The 22500-nt window shown below is 36.6% G+C and overlaps 1 protein-coding gene across 1 annotated transcript in view; it reads left to right on the forward strand.

The window, feature by feature from the left end:
* Positions 1 to 22500, forward strand: part of LOC136842854 (glucose dehydrogenase [FAD, quinone]-like) — a 39560-nt gene that overhangs the window by 16759 nt on the left and 301 nt on the right. Inside the window, exons 3-14 of the mRNA XM_067110728.1 lie at positions 604 to 806; positions 1547 to 1736; positions 2871 to 3005; positions 10643 to 10764; positions 12156 to 12209; positions 14326 to 14439; positions 15002 to 15161; positions 15976 to 16133; positions 17034 to 17211; positions 18591 to 18664; positions 19215 to 19366; positions 20953 to 22500. The exon at positions 20953 to 22500 is cut by the window's right edge and continues 301 nt beyond it. Coding sequence (XP_066966829.1) covers positions 604 to 806; positions 1547 to 1736; positions 2871 to 3005; positions 10643 to 10764; positions 12156 to 12209; positions 14326 to 14439; positions 15002 to 15161; positions 15976 to 16133; positions 17034 to 17211; positions 18591 to 18664; positions 19215 to 19366; positions 20953 to 21136 — 1724 coding nt within the window. The 3' untranslated portion in view covers positions 21137 to 22500. The remainder of the gene's footprint in view (positions 1 to 603; positions 807 to 1546; positions 1737 to 2870; positions 3006 to 10642; positions 10765 to 12155; positions 12210 to 14325; positions 14440 to 15001; positions 15162 to 15975; positions 16134 to 17033; positions 17212 to 18590; positions 18665 to 19214; positions 19367 to 20952) is intronic.

The following is a 22500-nucleotide window of genomic DNA, read 5'->3' on the forward strand; positions in this document are numbered from 1 at the left end:
ATAAACGTGTGTTCAGTCGTATTGACTAAATCACGAAATACTACAAAAGTCATGAAGTATTAAAGCCATGTATGAATTGTCATCAAAATCTTAGAAACATATTTAACCATAAATGAAATACGTTAATTTCTTTTGTTTGGGGGATTTCATATGAATCTGAGTATTTTTTTTAAAAAGTTGTTAATTGAAGAAGACAGTAAAGGTGCAGGTTTGAGTGATGCAGGATTGAAAGGGATTAATGTAAACAGGAGAATGCTTTATAGTGGTAACACTGACTGAGTGCCTGACCAGGGTGTGTAAGGTATACCAGCTGAGGGAAAGGTTCCAAAAGAATTGAGAGGAACGATCCTTTCCTTGTGCTATATGAAGTGGAGTGGAAAAGAGTTTGTGGCGGAAGGACGTGCTAAAGTGCTGCTGATGAGTCTCTGGTGTGAGTGTATGGGAAGGATGAGGCTGTGGAAGGATGGAAGCGGCCATGGCTAACCTAACTTTCCCTCTGGAGCCAAATCCTAACAGGGATAGATAAGAAGAGGTTAGGAGAATGTGGGAGTGTAATGGATACGAAAGCACTGTCCTGACATCATCTTCCCGTTCCTTCCGCAGTTGGAGGAGGATCTGCCGGTGGAGTGTTGGCGAACCGTCTGTCGGAGGTCCCCGGATGGCGAATACTCCTGCTGGAGGCCGGAGGCGAGCCCCCTCAGGAGAGCAACGTCCCGGCATTCATTTTTGCCGGTCCTAGGGGGATCGCCGATTGGAAGTATTACACAGTCCGGCAGAGGCACGGTCTTAATGCCTACAGAGATAATGTGAGTCACTGTTTTAATTATCCTCTCTCTCTCTCTCTCTCTCTCTCTCTCTCTCTCTCTCTCTCTCTCTCTCTCTCTCTCCTCAGAGGCACGGACTTACTGCCTTCAGAAACAATGTGTTATTGTATTCTCTCTCTCTCTCTCTCTCTCTCTCTCTCTCTCTCTCTCTCTCTCTCTCTCTCTCTCTCTGTCCTCAAAGACACGTACTTACTGCCTTCAAAAATAATGCGTCATTGTATTCTCTCTCTCTCTCTCTCTCTCTCTCTCTCTCTCTCTCTCTCTCTCTCTCTCTCTCAGAGGCACGGACTTACTGCCTTCAGAAACAATGTGTCATTGTACTCTCTCTCTCTCTCTCTCTCTCTCTCTCTCTCTCTCTCTCTCTCTCTCTCTCTCTCTCTCTCTCTCCTCAGAGGCACAGACTTACTGTCTTCGGAAATAATGTCATTACATTCTCTCTCTCTCTCTCTCTCTCTCTCTCTCTCTCTCTCTCTCTCTCTCTCTCTCTCTCTCTCTCTCTCTCAAAACGTCAAAACCAAACCATTTTTACTCAGCTATATACTGACGGATCATCATCGAACTTGATTTGTCAATATCTTTCAATAAATTGAAAAAGATTGCATAAGAAAGGATAACAAAGCTAATAACTAAATTAATTTTCCATCCTCTCCTCCACATTAATCCAAGATCTCTTCGGAATCCTAAGCACCCTTTGAGAGAATCTATTTTTTCCAACCCCGCAGAGGATCGCCTATCCCCTGGGGCGCGTCCTTGGGGGGACCTCCACCCTGAACTGGATGTTCTACGTGCGAGGGAACCGCAGAGATTACGACTACTGGGAGAGCCTCGGCAATCCAGGATGGGGTTACAAGTCCGTCTTGCCTTATTTCCTGAAAGCGGAGGATTACAGAGGAACCAGGAACAAGAAGACGCGTGAGTCACATTTCATTCATATTTAGGACTTCTGACATTTCATTCTCAAGTGTCAGAGTCGTCTTCTAGTATTTAGGCTTAGTTATTGTATAGTTTTTGCTTTCCCTGGCTGCGTTTCCTGTTTTCGGTGGATAGCTGATGTGTCTGAGGCGGTGTTTAGTCGATGATTTTGCTTCCCGAAGTTCTACCGTTTTCTGTGAGTAGTGGGTGGGTTTAAAACGATATTCCTTGTATTTTGATTTCTCTATTGATATACTTATTTGTGTAAATAGAATGCTTATTCCTTTATAAATATACTTTTTGGGTAAGTAAATTGGTAGAATGAAGGAAACGTTGCAAAGGAAAGTTATATTTTTACTTTTATTTCATTTATCATTTCGAATATGGCTGTATTGCATTCATAACCATCTCTTATACTTTTGATGAAAGGCCTAGATATTATTATTAGCCTTAAGGCCTTTGTTTTAGAAGGGAAAGCCCTTATAATCCAGAAATCTGGGAAGTAAATGTTGTCAAGGTTGTGATAAAAATGTAATATGTGTAGAGAAGTTCGACAAATTTTGCAATCGTGCGGTAATATTAAAAAAAAATGTAATATCACCTCACATGTGCCTGCTAACCTATTTCCACCTCGGGATGGAGTGGAACCGAAGAACTGGTTTTGAAATTGTCGGCTAGACGGAGTTCCCCACCTCTCTCCACGACGCCTAAGATTTAATGAAAGGTTTCAGAAAGAGGTACATGACTGTACTTCTTCACGTTTCATTTTTTTCCCCGGTGCAAACAATCCAATAACATGAAAATTCCGAGTCTCTTGGCCTTTAAATTTACGCATTTCCTCTAACATTTCAGTTAAAAAAAAAAGAGTTCATAAATAAGAACATCGATCAGATATGTACGACAGTTGGGAAACGAATGAAAAGAAATGGTAAAACCTCGAGTGAAAGTTCTTTCAAGGTTGCGAGGTTTTTGTTCCATCGCAGTATCCCCTGTTTGTTGTGTATCCGTTTTCTGTTATGTAAACAAAAAAAACGGGGATTTATGAAGTAACGTATGCTCTACTCCGTATTCTTTTTCTGAATTAATCACGCGAATTGGATGATCTCTTAACCCCTGTCTTCTGCTTTTGTACAGTTGCGTACCACGGCAGGGGCGGGCCTCTGTCTGTAGAAGACAAGAGGTGGGCAACGCCTCTCCTGAGCGGCTTCATCAAGGCGACTCAGCAACTCGGCTATGACGTCATCGATCCAAACGGACCTGACCAAATAGGTAAGTTGAGAATTCGTAACCTTAGGTCATTTTTATTCATTTATCAGACTTGGGTGTTTGCAGAGAGAAAGGAAGAGTACTACAGCAAATGTTTCCCTCATGTATCAGTAAAAAAAAAAAAAAAAAATCTAAAGCTAAAAACACGTTAAATATAGTTAAAAGAAAAATTTTCCCACGCACATTTTTATTCATTTAAGTGTTTTGCTACAGTAAATATTTCCTTATCTTAAAAAATTATAGTCTAGAAACATGATGAATATATCTAAAGGGTAAATTTTCCAAAACAAATTTTTATTCAGTTAAGTGTTTATTTGCTACAGCAATATTAAATATTAAATATCAAATCTAAATTTATAAACAAAATATATCTAAAGGAAAATTTTCCAACACGCATTTTTATTCAGTTAAATGTTTATAACATAAACAAGTAAAAAGTGCGTCGAAGAGCAATTGAGTTTTCGGTCCGGTTGTGGCCTCAGCCACGGCCCATAAAACTCCTAGCCGCGGCACATGAAAATCAGCCACGGTGCGGTAGTGGCACCTATAGCGCTGCCAGAAGTACGGTTATGCGTAACGTTAACCTTAAATAAAATAAAAAAAAACTACTGAGGCTAGAGGGCTGCAATTTGGTATGCTTGATGATTGGAGGGTGGATGATCAACGTATCAATTTGCAACCCTCTAGCCTCAGTAGCTTTAAGAAAAAAGTACGGACGGACAGACAAAGCCGGCACAATAGTTTTCTTTTACAGAAAACTAAAATCTATTTTTCATCACGGAAACAGCTTTTATACCGTAAGATGTTTTCAGTGTAAAGATATATTCGCGCCGAAAAACAGTTTCACATAATGCAAATACTTTTGCATTTGGGTGCACTACAATTTATCGAAATCAAATTTTTGTCAAATGTATGGTATCTAATCACGCGAATTAGATCCTGTCCTAATAATTGGGGCATGGTGGATCCTCTATTCTTTATCCTTCCATCCTTCTCTGCTCTAGCCTGGGGTAGGAAAGGAGGTCACACAAGGTTGCCTAACCCTGAAAAAATAAAAAAAAAAGTGCAGGACAGGTTTGCGTAATTTATGTAATGTGGTAACGTAACGATATTACGTATTAGGTTCTCTCTCTCTCTCTCTCTCTCTCTCTCTCTCTCTCTCTCTCTCTCTCTCTCTCTCTCTCTAGTTGTTGAATGTTCTGCTTTTTTTTTATCTTTCTTTTGCTGCTTGCTTTAATATTTTTTTCCTTCTTCTTCTTCCTCTTCTTCTTCTTCTTCTTCTTCTTCTTCTTCTTCTTCTTCTTATTATTATTATTATTATTATTATTATTATTATTATTATTATTATTATTATTATTATTATTATTATTATTGAACAGGCACACCCCACAAGTTGATCCATCCTCGTTCTTTTTAAATTTTCTTTCTTTAATCATTTTGTCCTAATATTTGCTGACAAAACCAATATAATTTTTACAATTCTTTTTTTCTATTTTCTTGTGCGATTCTATTTTCTTGTGCGAATTCCATCACTGCCTATTCCCCAACCCCCACCCTCACCCTTCCAAACTCACTGACATAAATGTTTATCCAAATATCATTTATAATTTCATCGTTTTCTTTGACAGCTCGTCAGCTTCCCCCGCCTCTCCCCATTTATCAGTTTGATATTTATTCTAAGGTCACTCTGCTTTCACTTGCTAACTTCGGGTAAAAGCGCATTCTTCGCTTGTGGGTATTTTTGTGGAAGAATGCGGATTGTGAATTTAGCTAAATCTGGAACGTAAGTTAAATGAAAACAAGTAAAAAAATGCTCCGAAGTTTCTTCAGCGCAATCGAGTTTTCTGTACAGCGTATAATCAAGGCCACCGAAAATAGATCTATCTTTCGGTGGTCTCGGTGTAATGCTGTATGAGCCTAGGTCCATGAAACTTTAACCATGGCCCGGTGGTGGCCTGGCCTGTATCGTTGCCAGACGCTCGATTATGGCTAACTTTAACCTTAAATAAAATAAAAACCACTGAGGCTTGAGGGCTGCAGTTGGTTATGATTGATGATTGGAGGGTGGATGATCAACATACCAATTTGCAGCCCTCTGGCCTCAGTGGTTTTTAAGATCTGAAGGCGGACAGAAAAAATTGCGGACGAATAGACAAAGCCGGCACAATAGTTTTCTTTCCAGAAAACTAAAAAAGAATACTGTAATATATGAACCGAGGATGAATTGCAGAATAAGTGAGGTGAAGTTAGAATTAGAAGGAAATGATAAAAGTAGAGGAGAAGGTTTAAATAAGCAAAGACTTGGACGCATAAGTGCTGTGTCTTATAGTTCAGAGGAACCTGTTATCCACATTTCAGTCCCTTTCACTCATTAAAAGCACAAAAGTATAACGATTTTTTTACCATTTGTTTTGAAGGGAAGAGCGAATAAATTTCGCTTCTCAAAGTTGTTATTATTATTATTATTATTATTATTATTATTATTATTATTATTATTATTATTATTATTATTATTATTATTCAGAAGATGAACCCTGTTCACATGGCCCCGTAGGGGGGTTAGAGCCGTCAGTGCGACTCATGCGGTGCACTGTAGGCATTACTTAAGGTTCTTTGCAGCGGCCCTTCCTTAGGCCCCTAGCTGCAACCTCTTTCGTTTCTTTTACTGTACCTCCTTTCATATTCTCTTTCTTCCATCTTACTTTCCACCCTCTCCTAACAGTTGATTCCTAGTCCAACTGCTTTGAGGTTTTCCTCCTGTTACACCTTTCAAACCTTTTACAGTCAATTTCCGTTTCAGCGCTGAGTGACCTCATAGGTCCCAGTGCTTGACCTTTGGCCTAAATTCTATATTCAATTCAGTTCAGAGTCTATTCATATGGAACAAGCCCACCAAGGGGGCCATTGACTTGGAATTCAAGCTTCCAGAGGATGTTACGATGTTCATTAGGAAGAAGTAGGACGAGGAAAAACGAAGTACAGAAAAAGAGATAAATTAATAAACAGATAAAATTTATAAAAATGAAAGGTGAATAGTATTAAGGTAGTGGTAGACAAGTAATTTTTTGTATAAATAGTTATACAGAGCTGGATTAGCGCTCGACGGTAGAAAGAGAAGTGTAGCTTTTATGTTGATAAATATTTCTAGGGAGACATGCTTTAAGCCAGTCTTAGACGGCGACCATCAACAGTCAAGTTCCAGCAAGGATGCCAGCGTTTAAACAGCTCATTGTATTATCCCTGTGCCCTTCCAGACGTACTTTTTCTAGTTCAACGCACGCACACACACACACACACAAGAAAAGAATTCTTGCTGGCGAAAGCTGACATTCAGTTTGAAGTCGGTCCGGTGATGGGTTGGTCACGATTCTGATAAAATTGTTGAAGTTGCTTAATCATCCCCAAATTGCCGCAGCTTCTTAATCATCCCAGAGATGATTCACCAGAAACCACCTGCAGTGGTGATTTCCCCGTAGGGGCGTAGTGCGTCAGTGCACCTCGCGCGTTGCGCTGCAGGCATTATTACTGAAGGTTCTTTGCAGCAACCCCGTTCATTCCTTTTACTGTACCTCCACTCATATTATATTTCTTCTATCTTGCTGTCCATCCTCTCCCAACGATTATTTCATAGTGCAGTTGCTTTGAGGCTTTCCTCCTGTTACACCTTTCAGACTACCTACTCTCAATTTCCTTTCCAGCACTGAATGACCTCACAGGTCCCAGTGCTTGGCCTTTGACCTGAAATTTATATTCCATTCCATTCCACTCCAAGCGTAGTGAAAACAATGATGATATTCCATTCCATTCCACTCCAAGCGTAGTGAAAGCAATGATGATATTCATCTCGACAGCTGAAACGTGATAGTGTAAACTTATTTATCTTAAGGCAGTATTTTATTTGACTATGCGCAGATGAAGGGACGGAGTTAAATTGATAAGAAAATGAATTGCAGTGAGTCAGCAGAATATCATACGAGGTCAATTGCTTTTGACAGCGTGTTTTTCGTAAGCTAGAGAGAGAGAGAGAGAGATGTGTATAAGTATGTATGTCAGTGTGTGTGCGAGAGAGAGAGAGAGAGAGATGTGCGTAAGTTTGTCAGTGTCTGTGTGTGTTAGAGAGAGAGAGAGAGAGAGAGAGAGAGAGAGAGAGGATATTATTACCAATAGAAAAATGAAATTAAAAATAAAAAAGTAGCGATTTATGTACCTGAGAGTAGTTGACTATTGTGGGTCGTATCCAGCGTGGAGAAGAGAATGAGGCTGACATCCTCATCCTAAAATATTCACGGAAAAAAATGAAAATTCCGAACAGACAGTTATGTGAGACGATATAAATATTAATATTGATAATTCAAATACCTCTTCTAAGGGTAGCTGGTTTTGCGCATGCGCGGAAACCGGATTAGCGGGTTAGCGAAAGAAACGCTTTTTAACGAATGATAAATAACGGAAATTCGTAAAGATGATTTATTTAATGACTTGATTTCTGTCACTGCTTAATTCAGTAAACCTTGGATCCCGTAGGGAAATAATGCCGTCAGTGGACTGCACGCGGTGCACTGTAGGCATTACTTAAGATTCTTTGCAGCGTCCCTTCTCCCCCTAGCTGCAACCTCTTTCATTCCTTCTACTGTACCTCCTTCGTCCATATTCTCTTTCTCCCAACTTACTTTCTGCCCTCTCCTAACAATTAAGTTCCTCGTTGGACGGGTGGGTACCGTTCTCGGCTAGCACTCTGCTGGGCCCGCGTTCGAGTCTCCGGCCGCCCAATGAAGAATTAGAGGAATTTATTTCTGGTGATAGAAATTCATTTCTTGCTATAATGTGGTTCGGATTCCACAATAAGCTGTAGGTCCCGTTGCTAGGTAACCAATTGGTTCTTAGCCACGCAAAATAAGTCTAATCCTTCGGGCCAGCCCTAGGAGAGCTGTTAATCAGCTCAGCGGTCTGGTTAAACTAAGGTATACTTAACTGAACTTCTCCTAACAATTGTTTCATAATGCAGGGTTTTCCTCCTGTTACACCTTTAAATGAACCTTATTACTCTCAATATCCCTTTCAGCACCGAATTACCTCCTCATCACAGGTCCCAGCGCCTGGCCTTTGGCCCAAAGTTCATATTCCATTCCGTGCCATTAAGCCTTGGACATTTTATACTCCGTAAAATTGGTCATAAGGATTTGTTCTTAAGTAATGATAACTGTCAGGTGCCAAATATTGAATATTTCCCTTAAAAGAACACACGACACTTGAATAGACCTTGCTCGCCCTAAGCTTACAAAGTTGCTAGGCATTAATGTGGGTTTCAAGGCCGCTCACAACAGAGCGCGCGCGCTCGCTTGCTCGTGCAGATGCGCTCGCATAATCATTTGTCGCGTATATGCGTACGCACGTCTTCATCTAAAATAAGATTCTCATTTTGAAGTGACTTCGTATCCAGCAGATATTGTTTATTAGATAATCATGTAGATAAAGAAGGTATGTTTTTTAATATATTATTATTATTATTATTATTATTATTATTATTATTATTATTATTATTATTATTATTATTATTATTCAATATACATTTACCTAATATTTCTCCGTTGTTCCTTTTATCTGATGAATTTCCATCTTCCATTTATATTATTATTGTGGTGTTGATTTTGCAGAAGTAATTCAATCATCTTTCTCATATCCTTAACATTGTTATAGAATGAGAAGGTTTTACCTTTACAACTGCACTTCATATTTTCTAGCGCTTTAAACTAGGCTTTTGAATTATATATTGTCCTAAGATTTTGTCACGGCATATTACTAATGTCCTCTCTCTCTCTCTCTCTCTCTCTCTCTCTCTCTCTCTCTCTCTCTCTCTCTCTCTCACACACACACACATGACATACATACATACAAACACTCTCTCTCTCTCTCTCTCTCTCTCTCTCTCTCTCTCTCTCTCTCTCTCACACACACACACACACACACTCTGACATGCATACTTTCACAAGTCCTCTCTCTCTCTCTCTCTCTCTCTCTCTCTCTCTCTCTCTCTCTCTCTCTCTCTCTCTCTCCAATTAAGTTCTTACTGTGAAATAACTGTAAAACTTCAGTAATGTATTTTTCTAATAAAAGATAAGGAAAAGTTAAGTTCTTACGTGACACAATATATAACTTACTCCAAAAATAGTGAAGGATAATAAGTTTTACCTTTTTATTTTCAGTGACCTTCCAGCATTTTATTGCAAATATTTTTATTGGGCGATATCTCCCTGAGCAGAACATTAGCTTAAAAGATTCTTTTACAAATATAAGAACTACTTAAAACCTAAAAAATATATATATATAACAACTATATAAAACATAAAAGAACGTAGTTTTCAAGTCGCGGAGAAAATACGATCGGAAATGCCTATGTGGCAACTTTTTAGAGTAATTGACGGTTTGGTGTTTTTTTCGCCAATTTTTTGACCTAGCGGTTAAGTCCGCGGCCACTTTTTGCTGTCGCAATCACACTTATCGAGAGCCAACTTTTTTTCTTGTATGTTTTTTCCTCCTTCGTGCCTTCTTGCACGTCAAGCTTTCCCTGGTGGGGTCAAGAGTTAAATGAAGCGACCAATATGCATTTAACGAATTTAGATTTTTGGTGTCCATGTCGAAAGCTCTTATATCTTGTCTGTCGTCATGAAGGCTCTGTATAGATCCAGCTTGCCTGTATTTATAATATTACCCTCAAATTTTGAATGTTTCTTTATTTCTTTACCTCCCCAATTGGCCTGAATAAAAAAAAAAAAACTAGCCAGTGACCTTGCCCTTGCCTCTTTCCGCAGTACTGTAGTGCTCCCTCTCCTCCGCTAGGTGGCCAAAGGGTCTATTTCTTGCCAGTGTTGTCTTGCCCACTTTCTTTCTCCCAGTTCATATCCTTGTTACTCTCTATTGAATTCAGTATCTTCTCTCAAGTGGACCTTTGTCTGTTTGCATACTTTAGATAAAACGAACCTTTTAACTTCACTATCATTAACGTCTTAACTGAATCTTTAAATATAGTATTCCTTTAACGAAAAATCCAGATTTTGTTTGATCGTTTTAGCCTCATCGGAACTGGAATATAAAATTTAGGACAAAGGTCAAGCGCTGGGACCTTCGATGAGGTCAGTCAGCGCTGAAAATAAAGCTGAGATAATAATAGAGGTTGGAAGATGCAAGAAAGAGAATATGAGAGGAGGCGTTGTAGAAGGAATGAAAGGGGTCGCAGCAAAGAACCTGAAGTAATGCCTACAGTGCACCCCATGAGTTCACGGACGGCACTACCCCACTACTGTGGTTTTAGGTTCATGGCTAAGAGAGTGATTTATCCAACATTGCTTCATTCAAAGTAATATATAGGAATTTCTGGTAGCCATGATGGAATTATAATCCATCAAATTGCATATAATATATCTCAAGTATTTCCAAGAAACTTATTGATGAAACTTCCCTTCAAACAAATTGGAATTCAGTTACACACACACACACACACACATATATATATATATATATATATATATATATATATATATATATATATATATCACAACGGACGTATACAAAGTGATTCGTAATTAGAACGCTGATGCGTTTCGTAACTAAATTTAGCTGAATATGTTACGTCTCGACCTCAGGTTTTAGCGTGATAGACTACTCCACAAGGGATGGTCTGAGAGGGTCCACAGCAGTCTCCTACATCAGACCAGCTTCCAATAGACCCAATCTCCATGTGGCTTTCTTTGCTCGGGCTACGAGAGTAAGACATTATTATTATTATATTGTTAGTAGTAGTAGTAGTAGTAGTAGTAGTAGTAGTAGTAGTAGTAGTAGTAGTAATAATACTTGTTTTTATAATAAAGTATATACACATAGATTTTAACTTTGTTCCTACTCAAAAGGTTTGCAAAGGAATATATATATATATATATATATATATATATATATATATATATATATATATATGATATATATATATATTGATATATACATATGTATATATATTTATAAATACATATGTATATGTATATATATATATATATATATATATATATATATATATATAAAAGTTTTAAAAGAATCAGTAAAATTAATAACTTCCATTGTGTTGAGTTAAATGTTATGGAGAAGACTGAAATGTGCATGGTCCGATTTTGACTGATTTGAAGAAGTTAGACAGACGTCAGAGGGGTCAACAGGAGAGGAACAGTGTGGGTTGAAACAAGGCTGATGGTGTGTGGATAAAGAATTCGTCATTTAATAGTTATTCAAGAGGTTTGAAAGTAAAGGAGATAGCTGTTTGTGGCATACTTAGACTTAGGAAAAGCTTATGACACGTTCAGTAGTTAGGCAGTGAAGGATGTTGAGGATGTATGGTTACAAAAGATAAGTTGATGAGAGGATTAGAAGTGTTTGGTGACGGAAATGTAGCCTGTTAGAGCATGCAGATTGGAGAGCGACTAGTCTGGTGCAAAAGTTGGTCTGAGATTAGGACCTGATCTGTTAGAAAAAGAACAGTGGATTTTAAAGTAAAGCTGTTGGGTAGGAATATGATGCGTGAATAGAATGGGGAGGGGTTGATACATAATTTAAGAGAAATATTATGAAGATGTCAACTGGATATAATATCACTGAAAAACAAAAACTAAAACATCAACAGTTTATGCTATAGCTTCCTTGCAATCTTGATGGTTCTATAATTAGTTTCTTAAACCACCGTGCATGCGTTACCAATACATATATATATATATATATATATATATATATATATAGAGAGAGAGAGAGAGAGAGAGAGAGAGAGAGAGAGAGAGAGAGAGAGAGAGAGAGAGAGAGAGAGAGAGAGAGAGAGAGAGACTACGAAAACTGCCAACGCTTTCGGTAAGTAAGTCACCCCTTTAAAGGACTTTCATGTACGTTTTCTTTGAAAGTGACTTCACCGTTTTCTTTAAGTATATGATTACCTTTATATTTTGGGACGTTGATCATTTTGAATACTTTGTATCCTTTAATGTTAGTGAGATTGCTTTTAAATTTTGGATAATTTGAAATGAAAAATTCTCAGCCATATTTATCAAAAATATAATTAGTCCGTTGTCGATAATGACTCTAAGGAAACTTAGAAATAATTGTGATGTTTTATTTCATTTTCAGATTCTTTTCGAAAACAACAAAGCCGTTGGAGTTCGCTTCGAGCAGCAAGGAAGGGTAACGTCTGTTAGATTATTTATTTGTTTAAATTATGTTTCTGTACACGAGTACTTTTGGGATTTGTTTGGGAGATAGAGCACAAGTAGGCTACAGATCTAGAGTTCAGGTAGAAAATGAACCGGTTTACGAGTAGAAAAGGAACATTTTCTTCTAAGCCCAGTTCTAATTTACGTAAGCAGAAAATGGGTTTAAATAGTTTCTGCTGGTCTTCCACTAAATGGAGAGATTTCAAAATTAAGTCTTAAAAATAAACATGGAATGCGCATTAGGTATTTACATATTTTCTCGTTTTTCTACTTTCTTGTGCTTACTAAGTTTAAATGCATAACTTTTAATTACTAAGTTCAAATACATATCTTTTACTTATTAAGTTTAAATGTATGTCTTTTACTTACAAATTTTAAATTCATGTCTTTTTCTTACTAAGTTCCAATGCATGTCTTTTACTTACTAAGTTTAAATGCATGTCTTTTACTTACTAAGATCAAATCCATGTCCTATGCTCACTAAGTTTAAATGTATGTCTTTTACTTACTAAGTTCAAATCCATGTCTTACTCTTACTAAGTTTAAATGCATGTCTTTTACTTACTAAGTTCAAATCCATGTCTTACTCTTTCTAAGTTTAAATGCATGTCTTTTACTTACTAAGTTCAAATCCATGTCTTATACTCACTAAGTTTAAATGCATGTCTTTTACTTGCTAAGTGTAAATTCATGTCTTATACTCACTAAGTTTAAATGCATGTCTTTTACTTGCTAAATGTAAATTCATGTCTTTTACTTACTAAGTTCAAATCCATGTCTTTTACTCACTAAGTTTAAATGCATGTCTTTTGCTTACTAAGCTTAAATGCACGTCTCTTACTTACTGAGTTTATATGCGTGTCTTTCACTTACTAAGCTTATATGCATGTCTTTTACTCACTGATTTAAAAATGCATGTCTTTTACTGACTGATTTAAAAATGCATGTCTTTTACTGACTGATTTAAAAATGCATGTCTTTTACTCACTAAGTTTAAACGCATGTCTTTTATTCACTAAGTTTAAATGTATGTCTTTTACGTACTAAGTTTAAATGCATGTCTTTAACTCACAAAGTTTAAATGCATGTCTTTTACTCACTGAGTTTAAATGCATGGCTTTTACTTACTAAGTTTAAATGCATGTCTTTTACTCACTAAGTTTAAATGCATGTCTTTTACTCACTAATTTTAAATGCATGTCTTTTACTTAGCAAGTTTAAATGCATGTCTTTTACTTAAAAAGTTTAAATGCATGTCGTTTACTTATTAAGTTAAATGCATGACTTTTACTTACCAAGTTTAAATGCATGTCTTTTACTTACTAAGTTCAAATGCATGTCTTATACTTACTAAGTTTATATGCATGTCTTTTACTCACTAATTTTGATGCATGTCTTCTACTCACCAAGTTTAAATGCATGTCTTTTACTCACAAAGTTTAAAGGCAAGTCTTTTACTCAGTAAGTTTAAATGCATGTCTTTTACTGACGAAGTTCAAATGCATGTCTTTTACTTACTAAGTTCAAATCCATGTCTTATACTTACTAAGTTTAAATGCATGTCACTAAGTTTAAATGCATGTCTTTTACTTACTAAGTTTAAATGCATGTCACTAAATTTAAATTCATGCCTTTTACTTACCAAGTTTATATGCATGTCTTTTACTTACGAAGTTTAAATGCATGCCTTTTACTTACTAAATTTAAATGCATGTCTTTTACTCACTAAGTTTAAGTGCATGTCTTATACTTACTAAGTTTAAATGCATGCCACTAAGTTTAAATGCATGTCTTTTACTTACTAAGTTTAAATGCATGTCTTATGCTTACTAAGTTTAAATGCATGTCACTAAGTTTAAATGCATGTCTTTTACTTACTAAGTTTAAATGCATGTCACCAAGTTCAAATGCATGTCTTTTACTTACTAAGTTTAAATGCATGTCACAAGGTTTAAATTCATGTCTTTCACTTACCAAGTTTATATGCATGTCTTTTACTTACCAAGTTTAAATGCATGTCAGACACGGCTTCACACATTCCGCAGTCACCCTTACGGATACACATGCATTTATTTTATTCCTGACAGGAGCGCATTGTTTACGCTACTCGAGAAGTGATATTGTCAGGTGGCGCTGTGGGGTCCCCACACTTGCTCCTGTTGTCAGGAGTGGGACCAGCTGAGCACCTTCGACAACACCAGGTAAGTGGAGGCCTCTCTCTCTCTCTCTCTCTCTCAAAGTAACTGTATGTCTTTGGGAAATATGGGTCAAAGAAGGTGAATAAGCAGAGTTGAGGCTAGAAATTCTCTCTCTCTCTCTCTCTCTCTCTCTCTCTCTCTCTCTCTCTCTCTCTCTCTCTCTCTCTCTCTCTCTTGCTCAAAGTAACTGCATGTCTTTGGAAAATATGGGTCAAAGTAGGTGAATAAGCAGAGTTGAGGCAAGAAATTCTCTCTTTCTCTCTCTCTCTCTCTCTCTCTCTCTCTCTCTCTCTCTCTCTCTCTCTCTCTCTCTCTCTCTCTGAGGGCTGGGGCCAGCTAAGCAGTTTCATCAGTATTAGGTACAAGGAGGCTTCTCTCTCTCTCTCTCTCTCTCTCTCTCTCTCTCTCTCTCTCTCTCTCTCTCTCTCTCTCTTTTAACCCTGGTCTTCATTCAGTTTTGTATTGGAGATATATAACCATTGATACAATTAGAGGAAGCTGAGTTTCATGCCCAGCCTCTCTTTACTAACATTCTTAAATTAATATGATTCATTTCTTCTTCCAGATTCCAGTTGTGAAAGACCTTCCAGGCGTCGGTCAGAATTTCCACGACCACGTGGCCGTTTTCGGTCTTTCGTGGACCACCGAAAAGAGGGGAGTTTCCTCGACGCTTGAGAGCCTAGTCAAACCGGAGTCCATCAGAGATTTTGCCAAGAATAGACAAGGTCAGAACTCACCTCTCTCTCTCTCTCTCTCTCTCTCTCTCTCTCTCTCTCTCTCTCTCTCTCTCTCTCTCTCTCTCTCTCTCAAAAATTTGAGTATAGGAAAAGGTGAGTTCACTAAATGGGTGTTTTGACATTTGTGATAAAAGGCACATTAAGTCCCATCGCCTTGTAATGTGTTCCTCTTTAAATACTGCTGTTTAGTTAGTAGAAAAGCGAATAAAGTTTCATAAGGCGATTATAATCTACCTTCTTTAAACTTAATAAATAAAGCTCAAAATAATTTTAGAGAACCTTAGACAAAATTAATACCTTGTAAACTTTTTTTTTTTGCCAGAAATATCTATGGTCCATTCATATGTAATTATACACATGTATATATTTATATATATATATATATATATATATATATATATATATATATATATATATATACATATATACATATATATATTATTGAAAGGACCTCATTCAAACTGAATGGTATCTAATGGATACTTGATAATGCAGACTGTTTGTCCAAGAGAGCTTGTAACTTTTTCTGAATAAATACTCCATTAGATACCATCCAGTTTGAATGAGGTCCTTTCAGTAATTCTACTAATGCACAGAACAATTGTGTATGTGATAAAGTTAACATATATATATATATATATATATATATATATATATATATATATATATATATATATATATATATATATATATATATATATGTGTGTATGTGTGTATTATCTATATACATTATTATATAATATATACTCGTATGTAAGTGTTTATACATGTATGGGTATATATTAGCCACCTATTTTCCCAGGACCTCTCACGAATCCATTCACCATGGAGGGCAACTTTTGGCCCAAGTCGGAGGAAGGCGATCCTAACTGGCCAGAGTCACAAATCCTGTTCACATCAGGGAGTCCTGGCATGAACTACGGGTTCCTCCTGGCGGATTTGATCGGCTACAGAGATGGCGTAAGTAACCAGTCACTCTCCTGTTGCTGTTTCCATCCGTGACGTTTCTCATTTCTCATACTTTCATTTTTTTTTACTGGAAAACAGATTGCTGGAGATTTTAAGGTAAAACTTATTCCAGAGTTCACCAGAAAACGTCAAAACTGATTCAGTCAATTTGTTTTAGACTTTCCACTTGTTGTAAAGAAGAATCGAAAATGTTCAGAAGGAAAGTAAAAAAAAAAAAATTAATCATTTGTATCTATCAAAGCTGTACATAAATTTGTATCACTTTTGGTCGTTGCAGTTGATTCCATGTGTTTAGAAAGTATATATATACAGTATGTATGTGAGTGAACGTGTGTGAATCAGATATATGGGTTTATGGACCTATGTACAAGGCATATTAGTATTCTGAGTGATTTGCCAAATGTTGTTTTCAAAGCAATCTCAAAAGTTCCCGCGAAGGTCCTCAGCATTACTACCCTAAAACATTTGTATTGTACTTTTAATCATTTATTTACCTTTCTATCTATTATTTATTAAATTGTTCATTTATCCTTGTTTTCTAATAATTCATTCCTTCTTTGTGTATTTACTGTTATCTTGTTTAATTTCTTTCAAATGAACATCATATTCTATGGAAACTTGAATTCAAGTCAATGGCGCCTGTGGACCTGTTCCATATGAGTAGCGTTCGTCTTCGAATAATAATAATAATAAGAATAATAATAATAATAATAATAATAATAATAATAATAATAATAATAATAATAATAATCTGTTATGCAAATGGTAGATCGTTGTTATGTATCTTCTTGTTTTCTGAAACATTAATAACTAATCAGTTAAACGCACCGTAAAGTCTCTACACTTTTCCCCTCTATTAACTTCATGACTTCTCTTGTCTCCTCGTCTCAGTTTTACGAGAGATATTTCGGGAACCTCAGGCACAAAGACGGTTTCACCCTAGGACCCTACGTCAGTCGTCCCAGGAGCCGTGGGTCCGTGACATTGGCCTCCAGTGACCCCAACGTTCCTCCTCTCATTGACCCCAACTACCTTGCTGACCCTAACGACATCAAAATCCTCTTCAGAGGTAAGGCTTGTTCTGAGGCATTCTGATAAGTTTTCCATAAAAAAAAATTATTTTCTTTGTACTGTACACAGTTAGCAAATGCATATTTCCCATCAGAGCCATTTTATAAATGTTACAAACTTAATAGATATTACTTATAAGCCTAAATCTTTATTCAGTAATTACGAAATAACTTGACTAACCATGGCAATGTATAATGTTTACTCGCGAGAATGTAGCGCATTCTTGGTTAGTTTCGTTACCCTTGTAATATATCGTGAATGTTTATTTTAATAGAAAACGGGATTTTATATGACTGACTACGAGTATCGTTACATGCAGTATTGAATTGATATTATGAAACTACAGTTTATTAATTCAGTAATTGATAATAAATAAAGACGTTAATGAAAATATAAAGAATATTAATGCACTAAAACCGCAGTTGCTATTCACATTGATATATTTGAAAAATAAAAGTACTTTGTTTATAAACTGTCACTTACAAACGCATAGTGTTACCCTTAGGCTACGGTTACTATGGATGCGAATTCTGACGAAAATGTCTTCTGACGAATACGTCAGAAACCCTCATCAGAACAAGGTGGTTACACTGTATGCGTTTTCTGATATTCTGATAGTCATTACGTTTCTGCCGCCCAGCAAAAATGGATGAACTTGAGCAATATTTTTTTCTTGAAAGTCCGCAAAGTTATCTAGTTCTTTACTAAAAACATATATAATTAATTATATTATACATCATTTACCGTTAATTACAGCAAGTAATATGCAAGAAATTCTGTAATAGTAAATTATGTCCCAATTACTTTTTAATTGCTTAAAATGTTAACCCCACATCAAAATAAAAAAATTGTACTTACTGCTAGTGTTGAGTTCTGTAGCAATCTTCTCCCACTTTTGCCGAGAAATATCTCTGTTATGGTCATTTTTGTCTCTCATATCCCACAAACACCTGTTCTCGTACACAAGGCTGATCAATTTATCGTTATCCATGGTGGAATAATAAAATCAATCTAAATTCAGTGCACAAAAATACCTAAAACAGACGCAGGTCGCATGAAAAAATCAAACTTGTTTGAACGCTCAAATGGTTCTGACGACTTCGTACGTGTTCTGACGTGTTCGTTGCTGCCACTGTAAACACTCTCATTGGAATGCATGCCTTTGTTTTTTCTTCGAATTCGTCAGAACTCGTCAGAACAAATATTCGTCAGAATTCGCATCCATAGTAACCTAGCCTTAGAAATATACTGGTAACAGAATATGTATGTGTATTTGTTCATGTACAGTAGCCTACATGTAGGTGTATCTTATCATGTTAACTAGTAACTTTTACCCATGTTTGTAATTCAGTATTTTTCATCGTCTTTCATTTCCAGGCATCCAGAAATGCATGGAAATTGCCAACACCCCTGCATTGAGAGACGAATTCGGTGCAAGGTTTAACGACAATGTGAGTATTTTGTTCATTAATTAATCAAGTGGTATTTTGAACCATTATCACTAATGCAGTTAGCAGTAGTCACTGTATTAATAGTATCAATTATTCCTCCGCAGTCAAGGTAGAGCTATGTTGTTGTTGGTATAAAACCAGAATGACGGGACTAATCGTAAAAGTAACGCCAGGTTCAAGAAACTGACCTTAGCTTAGGCCTAGACAATCAAAGACCATTTAAGTTTTTCGTTTTCTGAATTTGGTATCTGTATAGCATATTACTACCCTAACTAATATTATTGCTATTGTTTCATTGACCGTTATACTGAATATTTGTATTAAATTTACTAATAAATAATCATTACATTGCTGATCTTGGCCTAGACGTTTAACCGTGCAAGACCACCAAAGAAAACGGGAAATGACAATGGATTATGGTAAGCGGTGACTAGACCATTTCCTCCATACCTGTACCCCTTCCCCCACCTCTATATCGTTCCCTTCAACCACCGAATTACGCCTCCCTTCACTACCCACACGAAGTATATATTAAAATACCTCTCTGCAGGTTGTCCCTGGTTGCGAACACGTAGTTTTTGGGTCCTATGCCTACTGGGAGTGCTTCATAAGGCAGCTGGCTGCCACGGCCTTCCATCCAGTGGGGTCGTGCAAAATGGCTCCTCCTACGGATCCCATGGGCGTCGTGGATCATCGACTCAGGTAAATTTATTAATTGTATATGATTATATATTATTTTGGGATAATCTTATGACCCCTTGTCTTGCTCCATCATGATCGTGACCCACCACAGTTGTTAACTACCAGGTGCATAATTCAGTGTTTTGGTCGAAAGCAGCACAATGGATTTTTATGATAGGGGTTTGAATTGCAGTTCCGCTTCCATACATCATACACACACACACACACACACACACACACACACACACACACACACACACATATATATATATATATATATATATATATATATATATATATATATATATATATATATATATATATATATATTAAAATTAAAAATTACTGCCATCGTCAACTGTCTTAAAACAAAGTACAATAAAAATATTTTGATTACCGGCACGCAATAAATCAATTTGTAATTCTCTAAAAATGATATATGATATCCAGGAAAAATATATACAAATAAATAACTACGCACAGCAGTAAACATAAATAAAAATAAAACAGAGAAAGATATATAGTAAGCAAATGAACAGCTGAAACCGCATATTTCCGGCTAATCTCTCGAGGTGTGGCTGAAACCAAGGTCCTTGAAAAGAAATAGAATAAAGTAAAAGAAACTTTAGTAGCCAATAGACTATGCATTGGAAACGACAGACAAAGATCTTTGAAGGAAAGTAAAGATTTTTTTTTTTTTTTTCAATCTAACTTCACTTGAAGGCGGGCCTCCAAAATGTGCTACTCGATTTAATCAACCTTGTTAATCATCGTACATCTGGTTGGCACTTATCCTTCCCTACACAAATTGCGTTACAGCAATTCCGCTGATATTTATGGAGGGCAGATAACTGTAACTTTGGTTTGAAAAAAAAACTGATAATCATTGGTATATAAAATTATGTTATTCGTTTTGAAAAATTTGTTCAATGAAAAAAAATGTGTTAACCAATTTTAAAAATTAAAATTGAAAAGTAAATTATTGGCCTAGTGGCTTTTATAATATAGTTTCATGGCGATAGTAATTTCTCTAATTTTTTATAGAAAAAATGTATAAAAAAAACAGTTTTTGGAGGAAGCTTTTCAAAAAGTAAAATTCTGAGTGCAAACGAAAACAGTTAGGCCTAATATCGAAAGCAATGATTACAAGTTTAGCGGTTTGGTTACGCTTGTACTTAACAGGAATGAATAACGAGAATTTAGTCATAAATCACGTGGGCGTCGATTTTCTGTAAGAAATGCCAAAACTGTTTTAATTTCATAAACTGATATGGGTGTCAAGGAACGCTATTGCATTATTTTGCCCTACTTAGAAGTTTAATCAATTTTATTTCTAGATGTCTAGACTTAGGATAACAAAAAAAGGTGGGGAGAGGACTGCCTGAAGAATATATAGTCTCTTAATCACCTCTGCATGTGAGATATTCCATCTTTTGACAAGTTTTTAAAGTTTATGTAAAGCACTTTTTGATTACATCAAATCTAAATAGCTCATGCAAGGGCTGTGAAGTCTTTGCCTTTGTAACAGCTGATCCATTTCATTCTTCTTCATTTTGTTATTCTTCTTCCTCTTCTTCTTCTTCTTCTTCTTCTTCGCCTTCTGCCAGAGTTCGCGGGCTCTCCGGACTCAGAGTCATCGACGCTTCGATAATGCCCCAAATAATCACCGGGAACACTAACGCTCCGACCATCATGATCGGGGAACGCGGAGCAGATTTCATCAAGGAGGAATGGGGCGTTATTGGAACGTTCTCTCAGCAGAGTTTGAATTCGCTCTTTCCGTTCTCGTAGAAAAGATGATGAAGAAAATTCTACTTTAGGTAGGATTTTACGCTTATTTGTCGTCAACGTGACAAGCATATGTTCGTGTGTATGCCTGCATGTATGTTATACGAATTTACATACGTATACGGCACGAGTACAGTATGAGTATAGTACGAATATACTGTAGGCCTATGCGCCCAAGTTCCGTTCGAATTATTGTAGTATGAAACGCAGCTGTATAAAGTTACGTAAATACTGATGATCATACACCCATGAAGTCGTGTTTGTGAACAGAATTTTAATTTATATCGTTGCTAAATGGAAACCACAGGAATGGGATGTTTTGTTGTCCCTTATTCCAAGTTTCTTACCTCAAGTCTAGTGAAGAGTTTGTTGTTAATTTCGATTATTAATTTTCCCCCTCAAGATTTTCATACATGAAAAGTTCAGTCATCATTCTTAGTATTTAAGGGTTACAGGTAATTTTGATGTCTTCATGAATGATGTGTTTTCGAATTTTGCAACCCAGAGGTAAACAGAATTTTCTTAAGGTTACGGATGATTTGGGATGCCATAGAACTAAAGAGATATTTTATTTTTCTTAATGCTTTAATAGAATATATTTTATAGACAACAGGTAATTAAGTGTTTGTGTTGTAACTCCAGATGATTTGGAGTTGTAAATACCTCACATTGCTTGTCCACAGGTCCATAGGAAGTGAAGTAGAACATGAGATGATTTTTGCATTTTTAAAGACCTCAGATTATCTGTGGTTCACAGTGGCATAAATGATAATGGATATTTGATAAGTATTGATAATTTTGCAGTTCTAGATAATGTGAATAGTTTAAGCTGCTTAAGGATATAGCATCTCAGGTGATTATAGAGTTACTTGGCACTAAAGATAATTTGGAGAGTCTGAGGATTGCAGATAATTTACTTACAACTCTTGAAGGTTTGATTAAGGTTCAAAGTTTCTTGGAACCATCTCTGGTGGATAGGCAAGGTCCTGAGGGGTCGCACTAGACCTCCTACTCCCTTTCACACCTGACTCAGGTCAAGGGCACAGTATAAACGTACCCCTACCTAGGGTAAGATTAAATATTGGATTGAATTGAATTAAACATAGAATTTAGGCCAAAGGCCAAGCACTGGGACTTGTGAGGTCATTCAGCGCTGAAACGGAAATTAACAATAAAAATGTTTGAAAGATGTAACAGGATGAAAATCTCGCAGTTGCACTATGAACCAATTGTCAGGAGAGGGTGAAAAGTAAGATGGAGGAAAGAGAATATAAAAGGAGGTACAGTAAAGGGAACGAAAGGGGCTGCAGGTAGGGGCCGAAGGGACACTGCAAAGAACCTTAAGTAATAATGTCTACAGCGCACCG

The sequence above is a fragment of the Macrobrachium rosenbergii genome, chromosome 10 (assembly GCF_040412425.1).
Source record: "Macrobrachium rosenbergii isolate ZJJX-2024 chromosome 10, ASM4041242v1, whole genome shotgun sequence".
Classification (NCBI taxonomy): Eukaryota; Metazoa; Arthropoda; class Malacostraca; order Decapoda; family Palaemonidae; genus Macrobrachium; species Macrobrachium rosenbergii.